Here is an 18,631-nt window from a genome sequence, read left to right as displayed (position 1 = left end):
CAGCTAACAAAATGTACATGCTAAGAATCTATGAAGGGGTCCCATACTCAATGCTTCCAGTTGTCATTCATGCATGCTTTTGTGCCATTGGGTGAAACTTGCCAGCTCTACCCATACTCTGGAAGCACTCCATAAGAGAGGAAACACATTTATGTGTTTCCTCTCTTCCAGAGTGTGGAATCCAGGAATTCTGCAACCTTTATTAATATTATAAATGAGCATTATTTCTCTCTCTCTCTGTACAATTATTTTGCTTCTACTAGTCAGGGAGAGGGGCAAAAAGCTATGGAAGGTACTGAAGCCCCACTCCCATGACCATAATAAATCTTACTAATCTACCCCAGTTGGAGAAGCTTTTTATTAGCCTAAATTAGAGAGCTGGTATAGTATAGGCGCTAAGAAACTGACTTAAGAATCAGTCCCCATCCAGATCTCACCTCTTCCATGAACTAAATAGATTACCTTAGGCCACATGTTAGCTTTTATATGTTATCTTAACTATTTTATATTTTTAGATGCCCTACTTTTAAAGATAGTTGTATACTTACCCTTGTTTTATCTCTACTCTTTTAATCTCCCTACAGTTTAAGATTATAGCTTAATAAGCATAATTTTACCCCTGCTTTACCTTATTTTATTAATCACCCCACAGTTTTTAGAGTTGTATTTCACTAATCATAATCATCATAATATAATCATAATCATAATACTCAAAATTTTATAGGCTAATTATAGCTATGAATTCACAGCATTTTAGGTGTATCTATCTGGTTTATAATAATTTTAATGATTTTTTATTTCATTGTATCTGTACTATATCCTGTGCTGGTCTTTGACCATAATAAAGATGATTGATTGATTGATTGATTTACCTTAGGCAAGCCACTCTGTCTCAGCCTTGGGAATAATTATATTGACCTGTCTTATGAGGCTAATAAACAAAATAATGTTAATGAAGGCTTTGTATGACTCAAACGTATAGGAATGTTACTAAGTTAGGAATCATGGCTGGGGAAATTATTGTGATTGTTGTTCCCTGTGTGTAATGGGCTGTCTTCTCATCTTTTTCTTCTTTTCTGCTTAGATAGTCCTGTACCTCCGGATGTGTCTTGCTCATAGTGCTGGAGTGGTGCCCACCTCTCAGAGCTTGGCTGATATGCAGGATCATGCACCAGCCATCGGCCGTTATATAAGAAACCTTCTTTCTGGGCATTTTATAACATCTTCTTCCTCATCCTCAAAGGGTGGTGAAAGCAATCCTGTACAGATCTATATAAGTCTCCTTCAACAACTGCTCTCTGGTGTTGGAGGTGAGAAACCATGAGCCTCAGGGTGAATGGAAAAGCTCTTCTTTTGTTTATTGACTTATTTTGTTATTTTCATGAATGGGCACTAAATCTACTATTTCAAAACATGAATTTGGCTGCTGCCATCTGTCTTTGTGAGTTGTGTGGGAAACCTATTTCCTAAGAACTGTTTTGATAGAACAGACTGAGGTCTATCTGTTCTAGCATTCTGTTTCTGTTGGTTATCCAATGATTCTGTATACTTACAATCTTTATTTATTTATCACATTTTATACCGCCCTAACCCAAGGTCTCAGGGCGGTTCACAACAAACAAATACTAAAAACAATTTAAAACAAATAATAACAATCAAAAGTTTAAAAAATTAAAAAGTTAAAAAGCTTGGGTAAAAAGATAAGTCTTTAGACCCCTTTTAAAAGCCACTAGAGATGGGGAGACTCTTATTCCCACGGGAAGTTCGTTCCAAAGTCTCGGGGCGACAACAGAGAAGGCCCGTCCCTGGGTGGCCACCAAACGACATGAAGGTAGCCACAGACGAGCCTCCCCTGATGAACGTAGTGGACGATGGGGATCATGCAGAAGAAGACACTCTCTTAAATACCGTGGACCTAAGCTGTTTAGGGCTCTATAGGTTATAACCAGCACTTTATATTTTGCCCGGAAACCTATCGGCAGTCAGTGCAACTCCTGTAATATAGGAGTAATATGGTTTCTTCGAGATGACCCGGAGACCAACCTGGCTGCCGCATTTTGTACTAATTGTAGTTTCCGGACTACGTACAAAGGCAGCCCCACATAGAGCGCATTGCAGTAACCAAGTCTGGAGGTTACCAGCAAGTGTACTACTGTTTTGAGATCATGAACTTCAAGAAACGGAAGCAGCTGGCGTATCAACCGAAGCTGATAGAAAGCGCTTCTGGCCACTGCCTCAACCTGGGAAACCAGGGAGAGGTGTGGATCCAGAAGCACTCCCAGACTGCGTACCTGTTCCTTCTGAGGAAGTGTGACCCCATCTAGAACAGGTAGATCAATATCGCTTCCCGAGTGACGACCGCGCACAATAAGTACCTCTGTCTTGTCTGGATTCAGTCTCAGTTTGTTATCCCTCATCCATCCCATTACTGCTTCCATCCCATTACAGGCATTAATGGATGAGGCATATCCCTCATCCATCCCATTACAGGCATTCAGGGAGGATATGCCTTCTGATGATATTGACAAGGAGAAATAGATTTGGGTGTCATCAGCATACTGATAACACCCAGCACCAAATCTCTGGATGATCTCTCCCAATGGTTTCATGTAGATATTAAAAAGCACTGGAGACAGAATGGAGCCCTGAGGGACCCCATATAAAAGCTCAGATTTTGAAGAGCAGCAGTCTCCAAGCGACACCATCTGGAATCTGCCAGAAAGGTAGGAGCGGAACCACTGCAAAGCAGTGCCTCCCACCCCCAACACTCTCAGACATTCCAGAAGGATACTATGGTCGATAGTATCGAAAGCCACCGAGAGATCCAAAAGGACCAACAGAGTCACACTTCCTCTGTCCATTCCCAATTGGAGATCATCCATCAGGCCGACCAAGGCAGTCTCCACCCCATAGCCCGCCCGAAAACCAGTTTGAAATGGGTCTAGATAATCAGTTTCCTCCAAGACCGCCTGGAGCTGGGAGGCCACCACCCTCTCAATCACCTTGCCCAACCATGGGAGGTTGGAGATAGGCCTGTAGCTATTAAACTCTGAGGGGTCCAAGGCAGGCTTCTTAAGAATAGGTCTAATAATTGCCTCCTTTAGACAAAGAGGCATCCTGCCCTCCCTCAGAGAGGTATTTATAATTGCCACCAGGCTCTCCACAACAGCCCGCTTGCCAGATAGTATAAGCCACGTTGGGCAAGGATCAAGCAGTCAGGTGGTAGGACGCACCATTCCGAGCAGCTTGTCCACATCCTCAGGAGTCACAAACTGAAATTGATCCAGTCTAACCACACAAGAGGAGTTGCTGGATACCTCTGCACCTGACACTGCGATAACTGTGAGTCTAAATCGACCCGAATACAAGACTTTGTCCACAAAAAACTCATTAAAAGCATCACAGCGGGCAACTGATGGTTCAAAATTCGGATTCAGGGGTGTAGGGGGCCCTACTAGACCCCTCACAACCCTGAATAGCTCTGCTGGATGAGAGCCTGCGGAAGCAATATGGGCAGAAAAGAAACACTTCTTTGCTGAATGTATAGCCAGAGCATAGATCTTTAAATGTGCTCTATGTCGTAATCTGTCGGATTCGAGTCGAGTCTTCCTCCACTTGCGCTGCAGTCGTCTACCTTGCCGCTTCAGCTCCCGTAGATCTTCCGTATACCAAGGAGCCATTTTTGAAGCGGGTCGGAGAGGACACTTAGGAGCGATCATGTCTACTGCCCTGGTGAGCTGATTATTCCAATTCTCCACCAGGGCATCAACCGGATCGCCGGCAGGGCCAACATTAAATCCTTCCAAGGCTTCTTGGAATCCTATTGGATCCAATAACCTTTTTGGACGGACCATTCTAATAGGTCTCTCACCTTGTAGAATTTCATTTAATGAGCTTAATTTCCCAGCCTTATTTTAAGTTGCCCTGACAACAGGGATGTCTCTTCAAACAGGAGTTCTCCAAAATTAGTTAATGGCACCTGGATGTGTCACTGTAGGCTACCTTGTAGGCTCTTATCTTCTGGCTGAGTAGAATGTGGAAAGGATAAACTCCAAGAGAGAAACAACAAGGGGTGACTAATTTTTCTTCAGGAGTCCACTTGCTAATTGTGCCTTATTTTATTTATTTTTAAATTTTTCTGGGCTTGCACTCCTAATCAAAAGAGGGCTCAAAGCTTTACCGCATACTTAGTGGCCCCTTGCATTTCCACTCTACAGCATGTCTTCCATTGCCTCTCACATTCTGGGATTTCCCCATTCCCCTCCTCTCTTACATCACTTCCTCTCATCACAGCGACACCGGAAGTGGCATCACTTCCAGTATCGCGGGATTTCGGCAGCTGTGCCACTCATTCTTCCATCTTTCCTGCTTTGGGGTTCTGTGTGGGTGAGTCCTTCATAATGTGGCTTCTTGTCTTGCCATGTAAATTGCATTCAGATTTGTGTTGTATTTTAGGGGAGGGGAAATGTAGTTTTTTGTGGACCCCTGTTCAAATCATAATATTTTTGTGAACTATAAAATTTTGGCATGTATCTGGTTTGTATGCCTATTTCAACAATTATGGAAATACTAGTTTATTCCAGTGCAGTTTATCTCAAGTCAAATGAACTTTGACCTTTGGATGACAGAATTTTCTGGGCTCTGTGGGTGGTTGATCCAGTTTAGCCTGTGGACTGCATTTCCCTCTCTTTGGAATGAGATGTGTGACATGAATGGGATGATTTGGTTTGGTTTCAGCATCTTGCCTCTTACTTCACTCCAAGTGTCTAGAGCATTTGTCAGCATCATGTACAAAATCATGAAGATTGTGTACATTGTGTCTCCTGAAAGTGTTGCTGTTAAGCATGTCTCCAGAATGTGTCTTTTTAGAGCATCCCAGTATTACAAATGCCTATTGGTGAATTGCTATGCATGTGAGATGTTGCATCTGATCTTTCTACCAGTCACTATATGGCATGTACATTGAGAAACTTCCACAACTCCTATGATCTTGATATCTTGAGAATTTTAAAATATCATTAAAAAGAGAGGAAATGTTTCTGACCCTCATTGTTGGACACTCAAGTTTGCAAATGTGATGGTGAACTTTTTTAATGGGGACTTCAGTACCAAATAAGATTCTTATATTTTGCCATATAGTCTGACTTGCAAAGCATACCCTAGCCTTAATAAAAGAAAATCACTTCATCTTAGCTTTACAGATCTCTTTGGGATATTATTGGCATGGTTGTTTTGTAGGCAAAGAAGAAAATGAGTTATGTATTTTTTATAAGTGAGTATATCTAAAGTGTACAAAAATAAATACTATTCTTTTTTATTTTTGCAACTAACAACTTGGCCACATGAAACTTGTGTGTGTGTTTTTAATAACCACTGTGTAGGTTTGCCAGTCATGTACTGTCTCCTGGAGGTGGTTTCAGTCTTTCCTGAAAAACTAGCTGCAAGATTTGTAGACAAAATGGATTGGATAAAGGTATGTTAAAATCAAGTAGCCTGGATAGGTGTTTATTTCACTAAATGTTACATTTCACTCCTCTAGGGGTTTGTATTTGCATAGAATAGGGTTGCACAACTTTGACCCTTAAACTATTGATGGACTACAACTCCTGCTCCAGCCACAGGGGCCAATAGTCGAGGATGGTGGGAGTTGTAGGCCAGTGACTGAAGGAGGGCTGAAGTTTTACAGCTCTGGTACAGGAAGTGTTGGATGAAGAATTACCATGAATGAAAACAATTAAAGAATAATAATATTGCCACAATTGAGCAAAGGAGGGCTGTGTGCTGAGATGGCTTCTAGTGCAGTTCCAGATTTTGGTTAAATGGGAACGTGATGTTTCCCTAACTGTGGTTCATACAAGAATGGACAACTTGTTCAAGTATGGAAGGGAGGACATGGGAGGAGCGAATGTTGTGGTTTGAAAATAACAAAAGCAAAAGATTTGGGTTTGGGACTAGAGCAAAGGATATATTCCAACTGAAGGGTTTCTTGGGGCTTCTTAGAACTTGGGCGTGCAGTGATTACTTCTGCTGTCATTGTTCTGCTTTACTTGAGCCTTAGTCTACCTGCACTGCATGGAGTTGAGGCCAATGTAGCAGATATAGCAGTACACCAGCAAGAGTAGCAGTGATGCAGAGCTTTCCAATATTGCATATTTCCTACTTCTACAATTATAACTTTGGGGAAAGTGCCATGTAGGAACAGACGAAATTGGATTGGTGGCTCATTTGTTTGTTGTTGAAATGTTAGGAAAAAATGATTTATTTTTTTTAATCCCTTTAACCCCTTCAGAGTCTTATGAATACTAATAAGGAAGAGATGCGGGAACTGGCTGCTTTGTTTTATTCAGTAGTGTTGTCGACAGTGTCAGAAAATGAATTTAAAACATCAGTTCAACATCTGATAAAAACTGCAAAAGACAATCATGTAAGCATAGTTATCCTTGTTTATATTATGTAACTTTTACTAGTAATAAAGAAACATGGCAAAGCTACATTGTGTCCCAGGATGTGCTTTAACAATTGTATTTTAGAGAAGAAGGATTTCTTTGTAATTAAATAGCAGAACAAAATGGGGAAAAATAATTTTGGGAAATAGAAATGTGGGGAACCAGAGGCAATATGACATTTGTTTATGATTTGATTTGATTTGATATCTATACCACCCTTCCAAAAAATGGCTCAGGGCGGTTTACACAGAGAAATAATAAATAAATAAGATGGATCCCTGTCCCCAAAGGGCTCACAATCTAAAAAGAAAAATAAGATAGTCACCAGCAACAGTCACTGGAGGAACTGTGCTGGGGGTGGATAGGGCCAGTTACTCTCCCCCTGGTAATTAAAGAGAATCACCATGTTAAAAGGTGCCTCTTTGCCAAGTTAGCAGGGGTTCTTCTTACATTTCTTCTTAAAATGTGTTTACATGTATACCAAGTATTTTGAATATGCTTCTAGTTCTAGTTTTGTAATAGACAGGATGTTGAGAGGTTCTCCCCCTCTTATGTCCCTTTTTGATGAATTTTTTTAAGCAAGAGTCTTGAGTACTGCAACCTAATGAATAAATGTTTTTTTCTCTCCACCGAGAGATCTGAGATCTTACCCCAGTGAAGTTAGTTGGGATTTTGCCATTCAGTTCATTAACTAAGGGACCATAGTCAATTTTTTAACTATGTGAATTCAATTGGAGCTGTTTGTAATGTTATACATTATTATGTGTATTAATTAGTGAACAATATTTCATTTTGAGATTGTTGCTCTTTATCTACAGAATCTGGAAATGCAGCATGGTTCTTTGTTGGCTCTAGGATTCACAGTAGGACGCTATTTGTCAAAGAGGAAAACCAAGATGGTAGAACTGCATGACCTAGAAGAGCCAGATACCATCATTTCTCCAGAACATGATCAATTGATCAAGTCAACAACCGAAACTATAGGTCAGTCCTTGCCTTTTATAAATTACTTATATTCGCAACTCACACACTGGTGGTTCTCCCAGTTTTGAAGAAGGAAGGCTGCCACTCAGCCTTTTTCACTGCCTTCTCCCTAATCCACACTGTTGGATAGTCTGAGAATGCATGCACAAAATTTTCTTAACATAGTGGTGAGGGCACCACTCTCAATTATACTTGAATTATAATTTGTTGTTATTCTGAGAGACAGAATAACAACAAACAAACCCTCAAAAGCCCAGTGCCCAAAAGCCAGCGATGGATTTGCATTGTAGTGAGGGAAATAAGTATTCGATCCCCTATCAACCAGCAAGATTTCAGGCTCCCAGGTGTCTTTTCACTATATGCAGGTAACGAGCTGAGATGAGGAACACCCTCTGTAAGGGAGTGCTCCTAATCCCAGCTTGTTACAGTACCTGTATAAAAGACACCTGTCCATAGAAGCAAGCAATCACTCAGCTTCCAAACTCACCACCATGCCCAAGACCAAAGAGCTGTCGAAGGATGTCAGGGACAAGGTTGTAGACCTGCACAAGGCTGGACTGGGCTACAAGACTATCGCCAAGGAGCTTGGTGAGAAGGTGACTACAGTTGGCACGATAACTCACAAATGGAAGAAACACAAAATAACTGTCAATCTCCCTCGGTCTGGGGCTCCATGCAAGATCTCACCTCGTGGAGTTGCAATGATCATGAGAACGGTGACAAAGCAGCCCAGAACTACACGGGGGGAACTTGTCAATGATCTCAGGGCAGCTGGAACCATAGTCACCAAGAAAACAATTGGTAACACACTACGCCGTGAAGGACTGAAATCTTGCAGTGCCCGCAAGGTCCCCCTGCTCAAGGCAGCACATGTACAGGCCCGTCTGCAGTTTGCCAATGCACATCTGAATGATCCAGAGGAGAACTGGGCGAAAGTGTTGTGGTCAGATGAGACCAAAATCGAGCTCTTTGGCATCAGCTCAACTCGCCGTGTGTGGAGGAGGAGGAATGCTGCCTATGAGCCCAAGAACACCATCCCCACTGTCAAACATGGAGGTGGACACATTATGCTTTGGGGGTGTTTTTCTGCTAAGGGGACAGGACACCTTCACCGCATCGAAGGGACGATGGACGGGACCATGTACCGTCAGATCTTGGGTGAGCACCTCCTTCCCTCAGCCAGGGCATTGAGAATGGGTCGTGGATGGGTATTCCAGCATGACAATGACCCAAAACACACAGTCAAGGCAACAAAGGAGTGGCTCAAGAAGAAGCACATGAAGGTCCTGGAGTGGCCCAGCCAGTCTGCAGACCTAATCCCATAGAAAATCTGTGGAGGGAGCTGAAGGTTCGGGTTGCCAAACATCAGCCTCGAAACCTTTCTGACTTGGAGAGGATCTGCAAAGAGGAGTGGGACAACATCCCTCCTGGGTTGTGTGCAAACCTGGTGGCCAACTACAAGAAACGTCTGACCTCTGTGATTGCCAACAAGGGTTTTGCCACCAAGTACTAAGACATCTTTTGTGAAGGGATTGAATACTTATTTCCCTCACTACAATGCAAATCCATCGCTTACTTTTGGGTACTGGGCTTTTGAGGGTTTGTTTGTTGTTATTCTGTCTCTCACAGCTACAATAAACCTACCATTCCAATTACAGCCTGGTCATTTCTGTGTCAGAGGACAAACGGACAAAATCAGCAGGGGATCAAATACTTATTTCCCTCACTGTATGAGATATCTGTTAGATCTAGAGCATGATCCGTTGAATCCATTAGAATGGTTTCTGCACCTGCGCAGAAGCCTCTCAGTGTGGAATACCACAGCTCCTCTTGGTGCTTGCGCCCCGCCCCACATGACCACGTGGCTATTTAAAGCAGGAGGAAGCTCCTTTGTGACCACCTTTGTGGTCCTTTGTGACCACCATAAAAATCAGTTCCTCGGTTTCTACAGCTCTTCATTTTGGTTCCTTGTGCTAGTAGTGAGTTTTACAGAGAGAGATTGCTTATTCTCGATATATCTGACCTTTGGAATGGCTTTTTGACTAAGATTTGAGTTTTGACGGACTATTTGTGGCGAAAGATTGGACGGATACTTTTGGACAAACTGACCTTGGACTGGATTACTGGACTGCGTTTCTGAGTAGTAGACTATTTTGGTTGAAAAATTGGATGGGTAGTTGGTTACAAATTCAGAAAGGACATGGATAACACTAAGCGAATAGAGAGAGAAAAGTGTAAACAATGTTTGAAATGCTAGGTAAAGTTGCCCTCCCAAGATGACCACGATTTATGCCTTATGTGTTTGGGCGAGACCCATAACACTTCGTTGTGTTAAATTTGCCAGTCTTTTTCAAAGCAAACCTGGTGCAATCATGAACTCTGGCTAAGAGCTGCAATCTGTGATGAAGTGCTGAATTCCCCCGGTCTGTCAAAGGAGGGGATGACTCCTTCTCCTAGGCAGGGTGGCTCGAGGGCTGAGGCTTTGTCCCAGTCTAAACGCTCATCGCTGACTTTCAAAACTCCAAAGGCCTCAAAAAGGCGGGGAAACAAAATGGCAGAGGCCTTGGGGCATGCCAAGAAGAAACATAAGATGTCATCGTTGATATTGACTCCTTCACTGATGTCAATTCAGGATGTTGTGTTTGTGTCGGTGTCCAGACCACCGACACTGACTGTGTCGAAGTTTACGCCAATGATGTTGATGCCAAGCGAGGTACCGGCAACACATGATATTCCACTACCGACTACCACATCGAAGGAACGCCCATCGACATCAAGGGCAGCCGAGCGCACTCTTCCCCCAACTTCAGCGGGAGGATCCTCACCGTTGGCACGAGCATTGATGTCGAGGGGGACGTCCACAACATTGAGGCCTTCGCTGAGACCACAGAGCCCGTCAGTATTGAAGCCATCAATGCTGAGACCAGGGAGCCCATCGATATCGAAGCCATCAATGCTGAGACCAGAGAGCCTGTCTATACCGAAGGGATCGACCTGGAGGACACGGTCTTTATCATCGGCAGTGACTCCAATAAGATCGCCCTTGATACCGAGAGCTAAGGAGCCGGCTTCAAGCCTAAATACTCCAGTCATTCTGACTTCATTGACGCCTTGGTTCTGAGCTCCACTGACTTTCGAGATCGAGGAAGATGACCCTGCAGGAATTGAGGGAGCAGCTTTAGACCCTGGCACTGCTCAGTTGCTTTTGACTATGCTGGACTAGTACAATGACTCCATCTACATTTAAAGGTTTCTCCCATTCAGAAGATGGGGAGGCTTCGTCTTTACCCACGGGTCTGGTGTCTGGGCATTCTGTTCGTCAAACACCACAGGCCTTAACTGCGGCACAGCTATCTACTGCATCCCCGTGGCACATTTGCGGATTTACTCATACCATATTACCACCAAGACGAGCTGCACTGCCGGGCCAAACCTCCCCGGGTTTGGCCTATAACTATGTGGAAGACAGAACTTGGTGATCAAGGGGATTAGATGTCGACATTCCTTAGGCTAGCCCCTACACCTTACTAATCTGTACTTTGGAGGGAGGGGATGCACCCCATATAGTGCTAGCCTAGATAGTGAAGACAGTAGCAGCATCAACACAAACGCAGCACCTTCTGTGTTCTAAACACACACAAACTAAAGAGAAGCAAGTGATGTCACTAGCAGTCCAAAACAGATGAGTCCTCTTTATCTGGGCGATTGCCTTCTCTGGATAGAGTTTCTCCTCCTCAGTCTCCCCGGTACCATCGGAGGGAACTCACCATGGATCTTCAGACTTTGAATCCGACACTGAAACTACTGACCCGGATCCTTTAGCAGATGTAGCCACTCCTTCTCATGTGTCCCCCATGGAAGAATTAGGCATACCACTCTTAGCCTAAAGCAGGCCTGCACAACTCAAATGACCTGGCGGGCCGAAACCAACCGTGACTTGGTTCATGGGGGCCGAGGTCAATTCCTAGGGTGCTGATTATTAGAGTAACACTTAATATCAATCAATCAACCAATCAACTGAATTAAAGTGAAATGAATTTAAAATGAATTTAATCAATATTTAACTTTTGATGTTCTGGCAGGCCAAGATTGATTTAAATTAATATGACATAAGTTGAATTAAAATTCATTCTAATAATATAAATATTATACAATCTGTACAAAATACATAATAAAATGCATTGTTCTTCCTTTCCACCTCTGCCAAATCATCACACAAAACATGGAACACTTTTAAGGGAAAAAAAATGAGAACCTCTTCTCATAATTTTGGAAAAGAATGGAGAAGGGGAAAGAAAGATGGAAAGGATGCAGCAGGAGGCTTGGCCTGAGAGAGCAAGAGAGAGAGAGAATGGAGCAGTCTTGGTGGGTGTGTGAGAGAGTGAGCATGGAGCAGTCTTGGTGGGAGAGAGAGAGAGAGAGAATGGAGCAGTCATGGTGGGTGAGAGAGGGAGAGAGAGAGAATGTAGCAGTCTTTGTGGGTGAGAGAGAGAGAGAATGGAGCAGTCATGGTGGGTGAGAGAGGGAGAGAGAGAGAATGGAGCAGTCTTGGTGGGAGGGAGAGAGAGAGACAATGGAGTAATCTTGGTGGGAAAGAGAGAGAGAGAATGGCGCAGTATTGGTGGGGGAGAGAAAGAGAGAGACTTAAGAGACTTAACTGCACAGGCGCGCCTCACAGTTGGGAAGCAACACTGGGCCAAATGGCAGACCCGAGTGTCGCTCTGGTTTCTGCTGCTGTGCGTCACTGCTGCCGTGGGGGAGGGTAAGGAAGAACACCCTCACCCCCGCAGCCATCTCCTCGGCCGTGCAGTGGCTGGAATTTTTTTGAGGAGGTGTTTTTTTAAGCAGCAGGGGGAGGAAGAGGAAATAGCCCCGGGGGCCAGGAAAAAAGGCCTCGCGGGCCGCATCCGGCCCCCGGGCCGCATGTTGTGCAGGCCTGGCCTAAAGAAATGGCTGCAGTGTTGGGTCTGGACCTGAAGTCGTAGCTCGCCATGATCGACGACCCAGTTTACAACTTCATGGCCAGATCTTTAATGGCTCAGCAGGTGGCCTTGCCACTCTTGTCAATTATTTCAAAGGCTGCACAATGCACTTGGGAGGTCCCACAAAGCTCCACTCTGACCTCCAAAAGGTTAGAGGGTTTGTATAGGGTACAGGAGCAGGACAATACTTACCTAATCAAACATCCTGTTCCCAACTCTCTGGTTATAGACTGTGCAACTTCCTCAAGGTCCAGTAGATGTCATATGAGCCCTGCAGATAAAGAAGGAAGAAAATTAGATATATTAGAAAGGAAGGAAGGTATATTCAACTGCATGCCTTTCTGTCAAAATAGCCAATTATTCAGCATGCATGGCCAAATACAATTACTGCCTGTGGGAAAGTTTATAACAAGAGCTTGGACACACTTTCTCCAGAAGAAGTTAAAGCCCACTATAAAAGGACACTGCAAAAAGCAGGTGACTTAATGTGTCAACAGCTTAGTATCGTGAAACACCTAGCAGAATCAGAATCCAGGGCCATGAGTGCATCTATCAGCCTAAGACGCCATGCCTGGTTGCGACCTACAGCCTTACAGGTAGGCATGAAAGAGAAGATAAGAGGGATTGCCATTTGATGGAAAAGGCCTGTTCTCTGAACAGACGGATGCCACTATGGAGAAACCAAAGAAATCCAAATTTATGGCAAAAACTTTCACCTCCTCCTCTACATCGACTGCCTATGCATCAAAATCAAAGCCGTACAACCACCCGCAGTCAAATTATAGGCCACAAGGCCACAGAGATTATAGGAGAACGTACCAACCCTTTACTAAGTGGCATTACCCGCAGAAGAATAAAAACAATCAAGGCCAACATAACAAAAAGGGAGAGGCATAAAACAGTGTCTTTGAGGACGTCAACAACCCATCAAACTCTCTAACATCGAACAACCTGCTTTTATCACCCTTCCAGAACACCGAGGGGCAACATGTGGTGGCCAACAACATCATCATCTATCAGGCCCCATTAGCCAACAACACCATCAGATTGGCAAGCCATGCCCAGGCATGGCACAACATAACATCAGACCGATGGGTGTTGAAAATTATCACATCAGGCTCAGTTCAAGGCTTGCCCACCTTTCAGAGGCCTACATTTCACCAGCATGACTCCTGCCCTTCAGCAAGAAGTCCAAGAATTTCTACACAAAAAAGCAATAGTCCAGGTTTGATGGGCTCAGAGGCGGGAAGGGTTTTACTCCTGCTACTTTCAAATCACAAGTATTTATTCCAAGTAAAATGTATCCTAATCATTCCATGGTGGCCTCGACAACCATGGTTTCTGCATCTACCTGTACTCAGACTATCAGGACACACGTACAAAAGGCTTCCACAGCGCCAGGACTTTCTGACTCAGGGAAACAGACAAGTACTGAACCCAGAGGTGCCCACTCTACAGTTAACAGCACAGAGGATCGGCTTCTGAATAAAATATTGCTGAATCAGAGAAAGCCTTCAACTAGAAAGAACTATGCAAGCAAATGGAAAAGATTCAGTTGCTACGTTGTCGAGAAGGGCTTCTGACCTCTTAAAGCTACTGTCTGGCAGATCCTCCTATATCTTACCACATTGACGACCTCACAGCTTTCAAATGGCTCCATAAATGTCCACTTAGCAGTGATCTTCGTGAGACACCCAGGATGGGATAGGAAGACAGTATTCTCCCACCCCAGCTGCAAAAGCTTTCTGAAGGGTCTCATCAGCCTGCATCCTCCAGTATGACAGCCACTGGAACAGTGGGGTATTTCTCAGCGCTAACAGAGGAGCCTTTTGAACCCATGAAGACTGCTAGTCTAAAGCTGACTTCCCTGAAAACGGCCTTCTTGGTGGCTATTACCACTGCCCGCACTGTGAGTGAACAGCCCTGAGCCCTGAGGATGGATGTGCGTTATACTTGCTTCTACCCAGATAAGGTGCTGCTACATCCTGACACTACTTTCCTTCCAAAAGTGGTGACAGATTTTCACATAAACCAGGACATCGTGCTACCCACCTTCTTCAACTCTCTTAACACGCCCCTGGAAAAGGCCCTGCATTCCTTGGATGTCCAGAGGGCCCTTTTGTTCTACCTATCAAAAACAAAAGCAATTAGAAAGTTAAAAAAAAATCATATCTTACAAAGGAAAGACTATGGGACAAGCCTTGTCAAGACAGAGGCTGTCCCATTGGCTCGTAGAGTTAATCTTAATGACATATAACCTGCAAAAGGTACAGTCGCCTAAGTCTAACAAGGCACATTCAACTAGAGCTTATGGCGCCTCTGCCACTCATCTGTCCGGCATATATTTTTGGGACATTTATAGGGCTGCCACCTGGTCCTCTGAACAGTCCTTCATGAAACATTATGCCATTGACTTGCTTTCTACAGCAGAGGCGAATAGAGGTGTTCTCAAAAGGGTGTTACAGTAACATTACTGCTCCCTCCTAAAGGAGCTAACTAAACACCTATTCTAATGGATTCAACGGGTCACGCTCCAGATAAACAGGTTGCTCAACTGTAACTGATTATTTGGTAGTGATCCGTTGACATCCATTAGACCCTCCCAACCCGACCCTCCGCAGTAGTGCTCATGTCTACGTAGTAAGACTCACCTAATGCTCCAAAGATGTTCGACTGCTCTGGCGGTCTCCAAGGAACTGAAGTGCTGGTGCTTCTTCCTGTCTTAAATAGTCACATGGGGCAGGGTGCAATCGCCGAGAGGAGCTGTGGTACTCCAAACCCAGAGGCTTCTGCACAGGCGTGGAACCCATTCTAATGGATGTCAACGGATCACTACCAGATCATCAGTTACAGGTGAGCAACCTATTTTATAGTCTAACTGGACATGAAAACATGATGTACATTATATCCATGATGGTGATGACCAAAATAATTGGCCGCTATATTGCCTGTTTCTTGGTGACCCTACCAAATGTTAATCAAATTAAAATTTCTCATACACTCCTGGAAAATAAGAAACAAGGAAATAAAATAACAAAAAAGAATAGTGGATCCATATGCCAGTACTTCTTCCAGAAGAACAGAAATCTTATCGATTTTTGGTCTTAAACTTTCAAAACATGGCTTTTTACCTATAAATCCATAAACAGCTTAGGTCCTGGGTATTTAAGAGAACGTCTTATTCAACATGAGCCCCACCACCTGTTAAGATAATCTGGAGAGGTTCGGCTGTGGTTGCCGCTAACTTGTTTGGCTGCTACTTGGAAATTGGCTGCTACTTGGAAACGGCCTCCTCCATTGCTGCCCCTGGACTTTGGAATGCACTCCCTGTTGAAATAAGAGCCTCACCATCTCTGGCAACTTTTAAAAAGGCACTGAAGACACATTTATTCACCCAGGCTTTTAATTAAATTTATGGTTTTAATTATTAATGTTGGTTTTAAATGATTGTAATGTTAATGATTTTAATGTTTAAATGATTTTAATTGTTTTTTAAATTGTTTTAATGTTTTACATGATTTCAATTGTAAACTGCCCAGAGATGCAAATTTTGGGCTGTATTAAAATAAAATAAAATAAAATAAAATAAAATAAAATAATAAAGCAGGAATACAAAGTCCTCATGTTTGGTTTTTCTCCATAGGTACCTTTTTAGATAGTACCTCACCACTTTTGGCAGTAGCCGCTTGTACAGCACTAGGGGAAATTGGCCGTAATGCCCCTCTGCCAATCCCCAACGAAGGTATGGGATTTACCAAGCTCCATCTTGTTGAAAGTTTACTAGCCAGGATTCCTTCTAGCAAGGAAACTAATAAGGTAAGGTTTTGCAATTTTGTTACCATTCTTTATGTCTTTATATAAACCTGTTTTTCAGGTTTACCCAAGTGGGGCAGATAAAAACAGTGGCTGACATTTGGAGCAACTAACTGCTTGTAGAAGGACTTTACGCTGGTGCAAAAGTGTTGGGCTAGCTAGGAGTGCCAAGTCTGGACGTTGCACCTCATAATAGTGTTGTGCTTTCACAAGCATGCTTGCAGTTGAACAATAGTTGCACAACTACAGCCTGCCTCATTTATTCCCATGGAAACTTTTGCACAAGTACACAATTGTGTTAATGCACAATTAGTGCTGCTGCTACTACTACTACAACAAATATTTATATATCGCTTTTCTGCAAAAGTTCCCAAAGGGGTTTACATATAGTGAAATAAAAATAAATAAAGATGGATCCCTGTCCCCAAAGGGCTCACAGTCTAAAATGAAACACAAAATAAGCACCAGCAACAGCCACTGGAGGGATGATGTGCTGGGGCTGGATAGGGTCAGTTGCTCCTCCCCTGCTCAATAAAGAAACTCACCACTTTTAAAAGGTGCCTCTTTGCTCAGTTAGCAAGGAGTGCTGTTGTACAATCACTGTTTTTGGTGAAAGTAAGCAATCTTGTGCTTGCACAACAGTGCACATTCTGCATGCCGTTCCTTGCTCTGGTTGTTGGTCAACCTTCCAAAGCAGAAAATATCATAAAAGAAAAAAGAGGAGGAAAACTCAGTTACTTAAGGGATAAAGCCACGTCTGGCATATTACATACAGTACAATGATCCCCAAACATTCGCAGTATATTGCCAACTAGTTTAAGCTTACCATAGTTGGGGTTAATAATGCTGCAGATGTAACTGCGTCATGGCTATCCATGAACAAGAGAAGGGAGGGGAGAATATGTGACAAGAGGGTAAGAGCGAACATATGAAGAGATGGTGTGATCAGAGATGTTATGTCAACTTTGGGCCTTATGAAGAATTTGCAGCTGGTAAGGGACATGTTATGTGGTTCTGAGATTAGGAGATTGTGTGTTAACTGTATGCCATGTTTAGGTGGGAGAACAATCCCGTCTGATTTCTTTCAGATGAAAGAACGAGCTATACAGACACTAGGTTACTTTCCAGTGGGGGATGGCAACTTTCCACACCAGAAGCTTCTCTTGCAAGGACTAATGGATTCTGTGGAGGTAATATTCTAGTTCATGCCGCACCTGAAATACAAAGGACATTTCACTTAAAACTGGCCTTTTCAGTCTTTTGTGCCACAATTATAGAGGCACAAAAGCTAGCCCCTTTACAATCTCCACAACTTTGTTCAAATTTCAAATAAGTGGATACAATATCCCCTGCCTTTGTATATACAGTACACAGGGTTTTTTTTAGTAGAACATCACCCTCAATTTGGGCTTTAAGTTCTGGTTTTTTATGTAACATATGCCTGCATTTGCCTATTTCTCAAACTGGGTTGAATGAGAATGTGGTTGATCCTTAGAGGTCATTCACACAATCAAAAACTGTGTTTTACCTGGACTTGGCTGTGTGTGCTCCCAATTTTTGGTTGCGTGGATGCAAGGTAGGAGGAAAAGCTACCCAGGTTTTCCTCCTATCTTGCTTCCATACAATCACTTCTACCCAGGTTTTCCTCCTACCTTGCTTTACATCAGTCCCAACCTGACAAACCTGGTTGCAGTTAACTAGAGTTTTAAGCTGTTTAAGCATCCTGGTTAATCAGGAAAACCAGTGAACCTTAATCGTGGCTAATGGCGCTGATTTAATGTGCAATCTTGGTAAAGCAGAGCAGGGAGAATAACATTAGAGAAAGGAGGGTATAGAAACGCATAATCCCATGGCCCACTCCTGATGTCCTAAACATGTTTAAGAGAGTATCTCCATTACTACTTCGCCAGTTCAGTGAAAAGGATAAAGCCACAGTGGTTCCATTGCCCTGTGCACATTTGACACAGTCAGTAGCTCTGTTTAGATGATGCTTTGCTTGGTGGACTAAGGGAGGCTGTTCTGTCTCCAGGCCCATTAATTTCCATACTGTGGAAGGGGATGCAGGCAGCTTGAGCACCACCTGCAAGGCAGCAGCACTTGGCAGTAGGGGCTCTGTGCATGGAGTTGCATGCCACGGGTAATTTCTGATGGGTGTTGCATCATGCAGTCCCATGTATGGAGCCCTTACTGCCAAGTGCTGCTGCCTTGAAGCACAGCATCCTTGCAGTGGTTTATGTGTGCATGGGTGTGGGCGGTGCCCAAGCCACCAGTGTCCCCTTGCGCAGTATGTAAGCCAGTGTCTTGAAATGAGGCCGAGTCTCTCTGTGAAAGGATCTCCTTTCTGAGTCCCTCCCAACCCTGGTGTCGTGTCTTGATTGGACCAGAAAATGGAAGGCAGAGCAGGCC

General features: G+C 43.6%; 1 protein-coding gene across 2 annotated transcripts in view; it reads left to right on the top strand.

The window, feature by feature from the left end:
• Nucleotides 1–18,631, top strand: part of ECPAS (Ecm29 proteasome adaptor and scaffold) — a 139,680-nt gene that overhangs the window by 56,198 nt on the left and 64,851 nt on the right. For both annotated transcript variants that reach the window (XM_053296388.1, XM_053296389.1), the window contains exons 19-24: nucleotides 1,085–1,310; nucleotides 5,382–5,473; nucleotides 6,290–6,424; nucleotides 7,265–7,430; nucleotides 16,056–16,228; nucleotides 17,314–17,415. In XM_053296388.1, the coding sequence (XP_053152363.1) occupies nucleotides 1,085–1,310; nucleotides 5,382–5,473; nucleotides 6,290–6,424; nucleotides 7,265–7,430; nucleotides 16,056–16,228; nucleotides 17,314–17,415 (894 nt within the window). The remainder of the gene's footprint in view (nucleotides 1–1,084; nucleotides 1,311–5,381; nucleotides 5,474–6,289; nucleotides 6,425–7,264; nucleotides 7,431–16,055; nucleotides 16,229–17,313; nucleotides 17,416–18,631) is intronic.

Source organism: Hemicordylus capensis, chromosome 2, assembly GCF_027244095.1.
Source record: "Hemicordylus capensis ecotype Gifberg chromosome 2, rHemCap1.1.pri, whole genome shotgun sequence".
In the NCBI taxonomy this organism is placed as follows: domain Eukaryota; kingdom Metazoa; phylum Chordata; class Lepidosauria; order Squamata; family Cordylidae; genus Hemicordylus; species Hemicordylus capensis.
The sequence above is the reverse complement of the archived record's forward strand: the minus strand, read 5'-3'. Positions and strand labels throughout refer to the sequence as shown.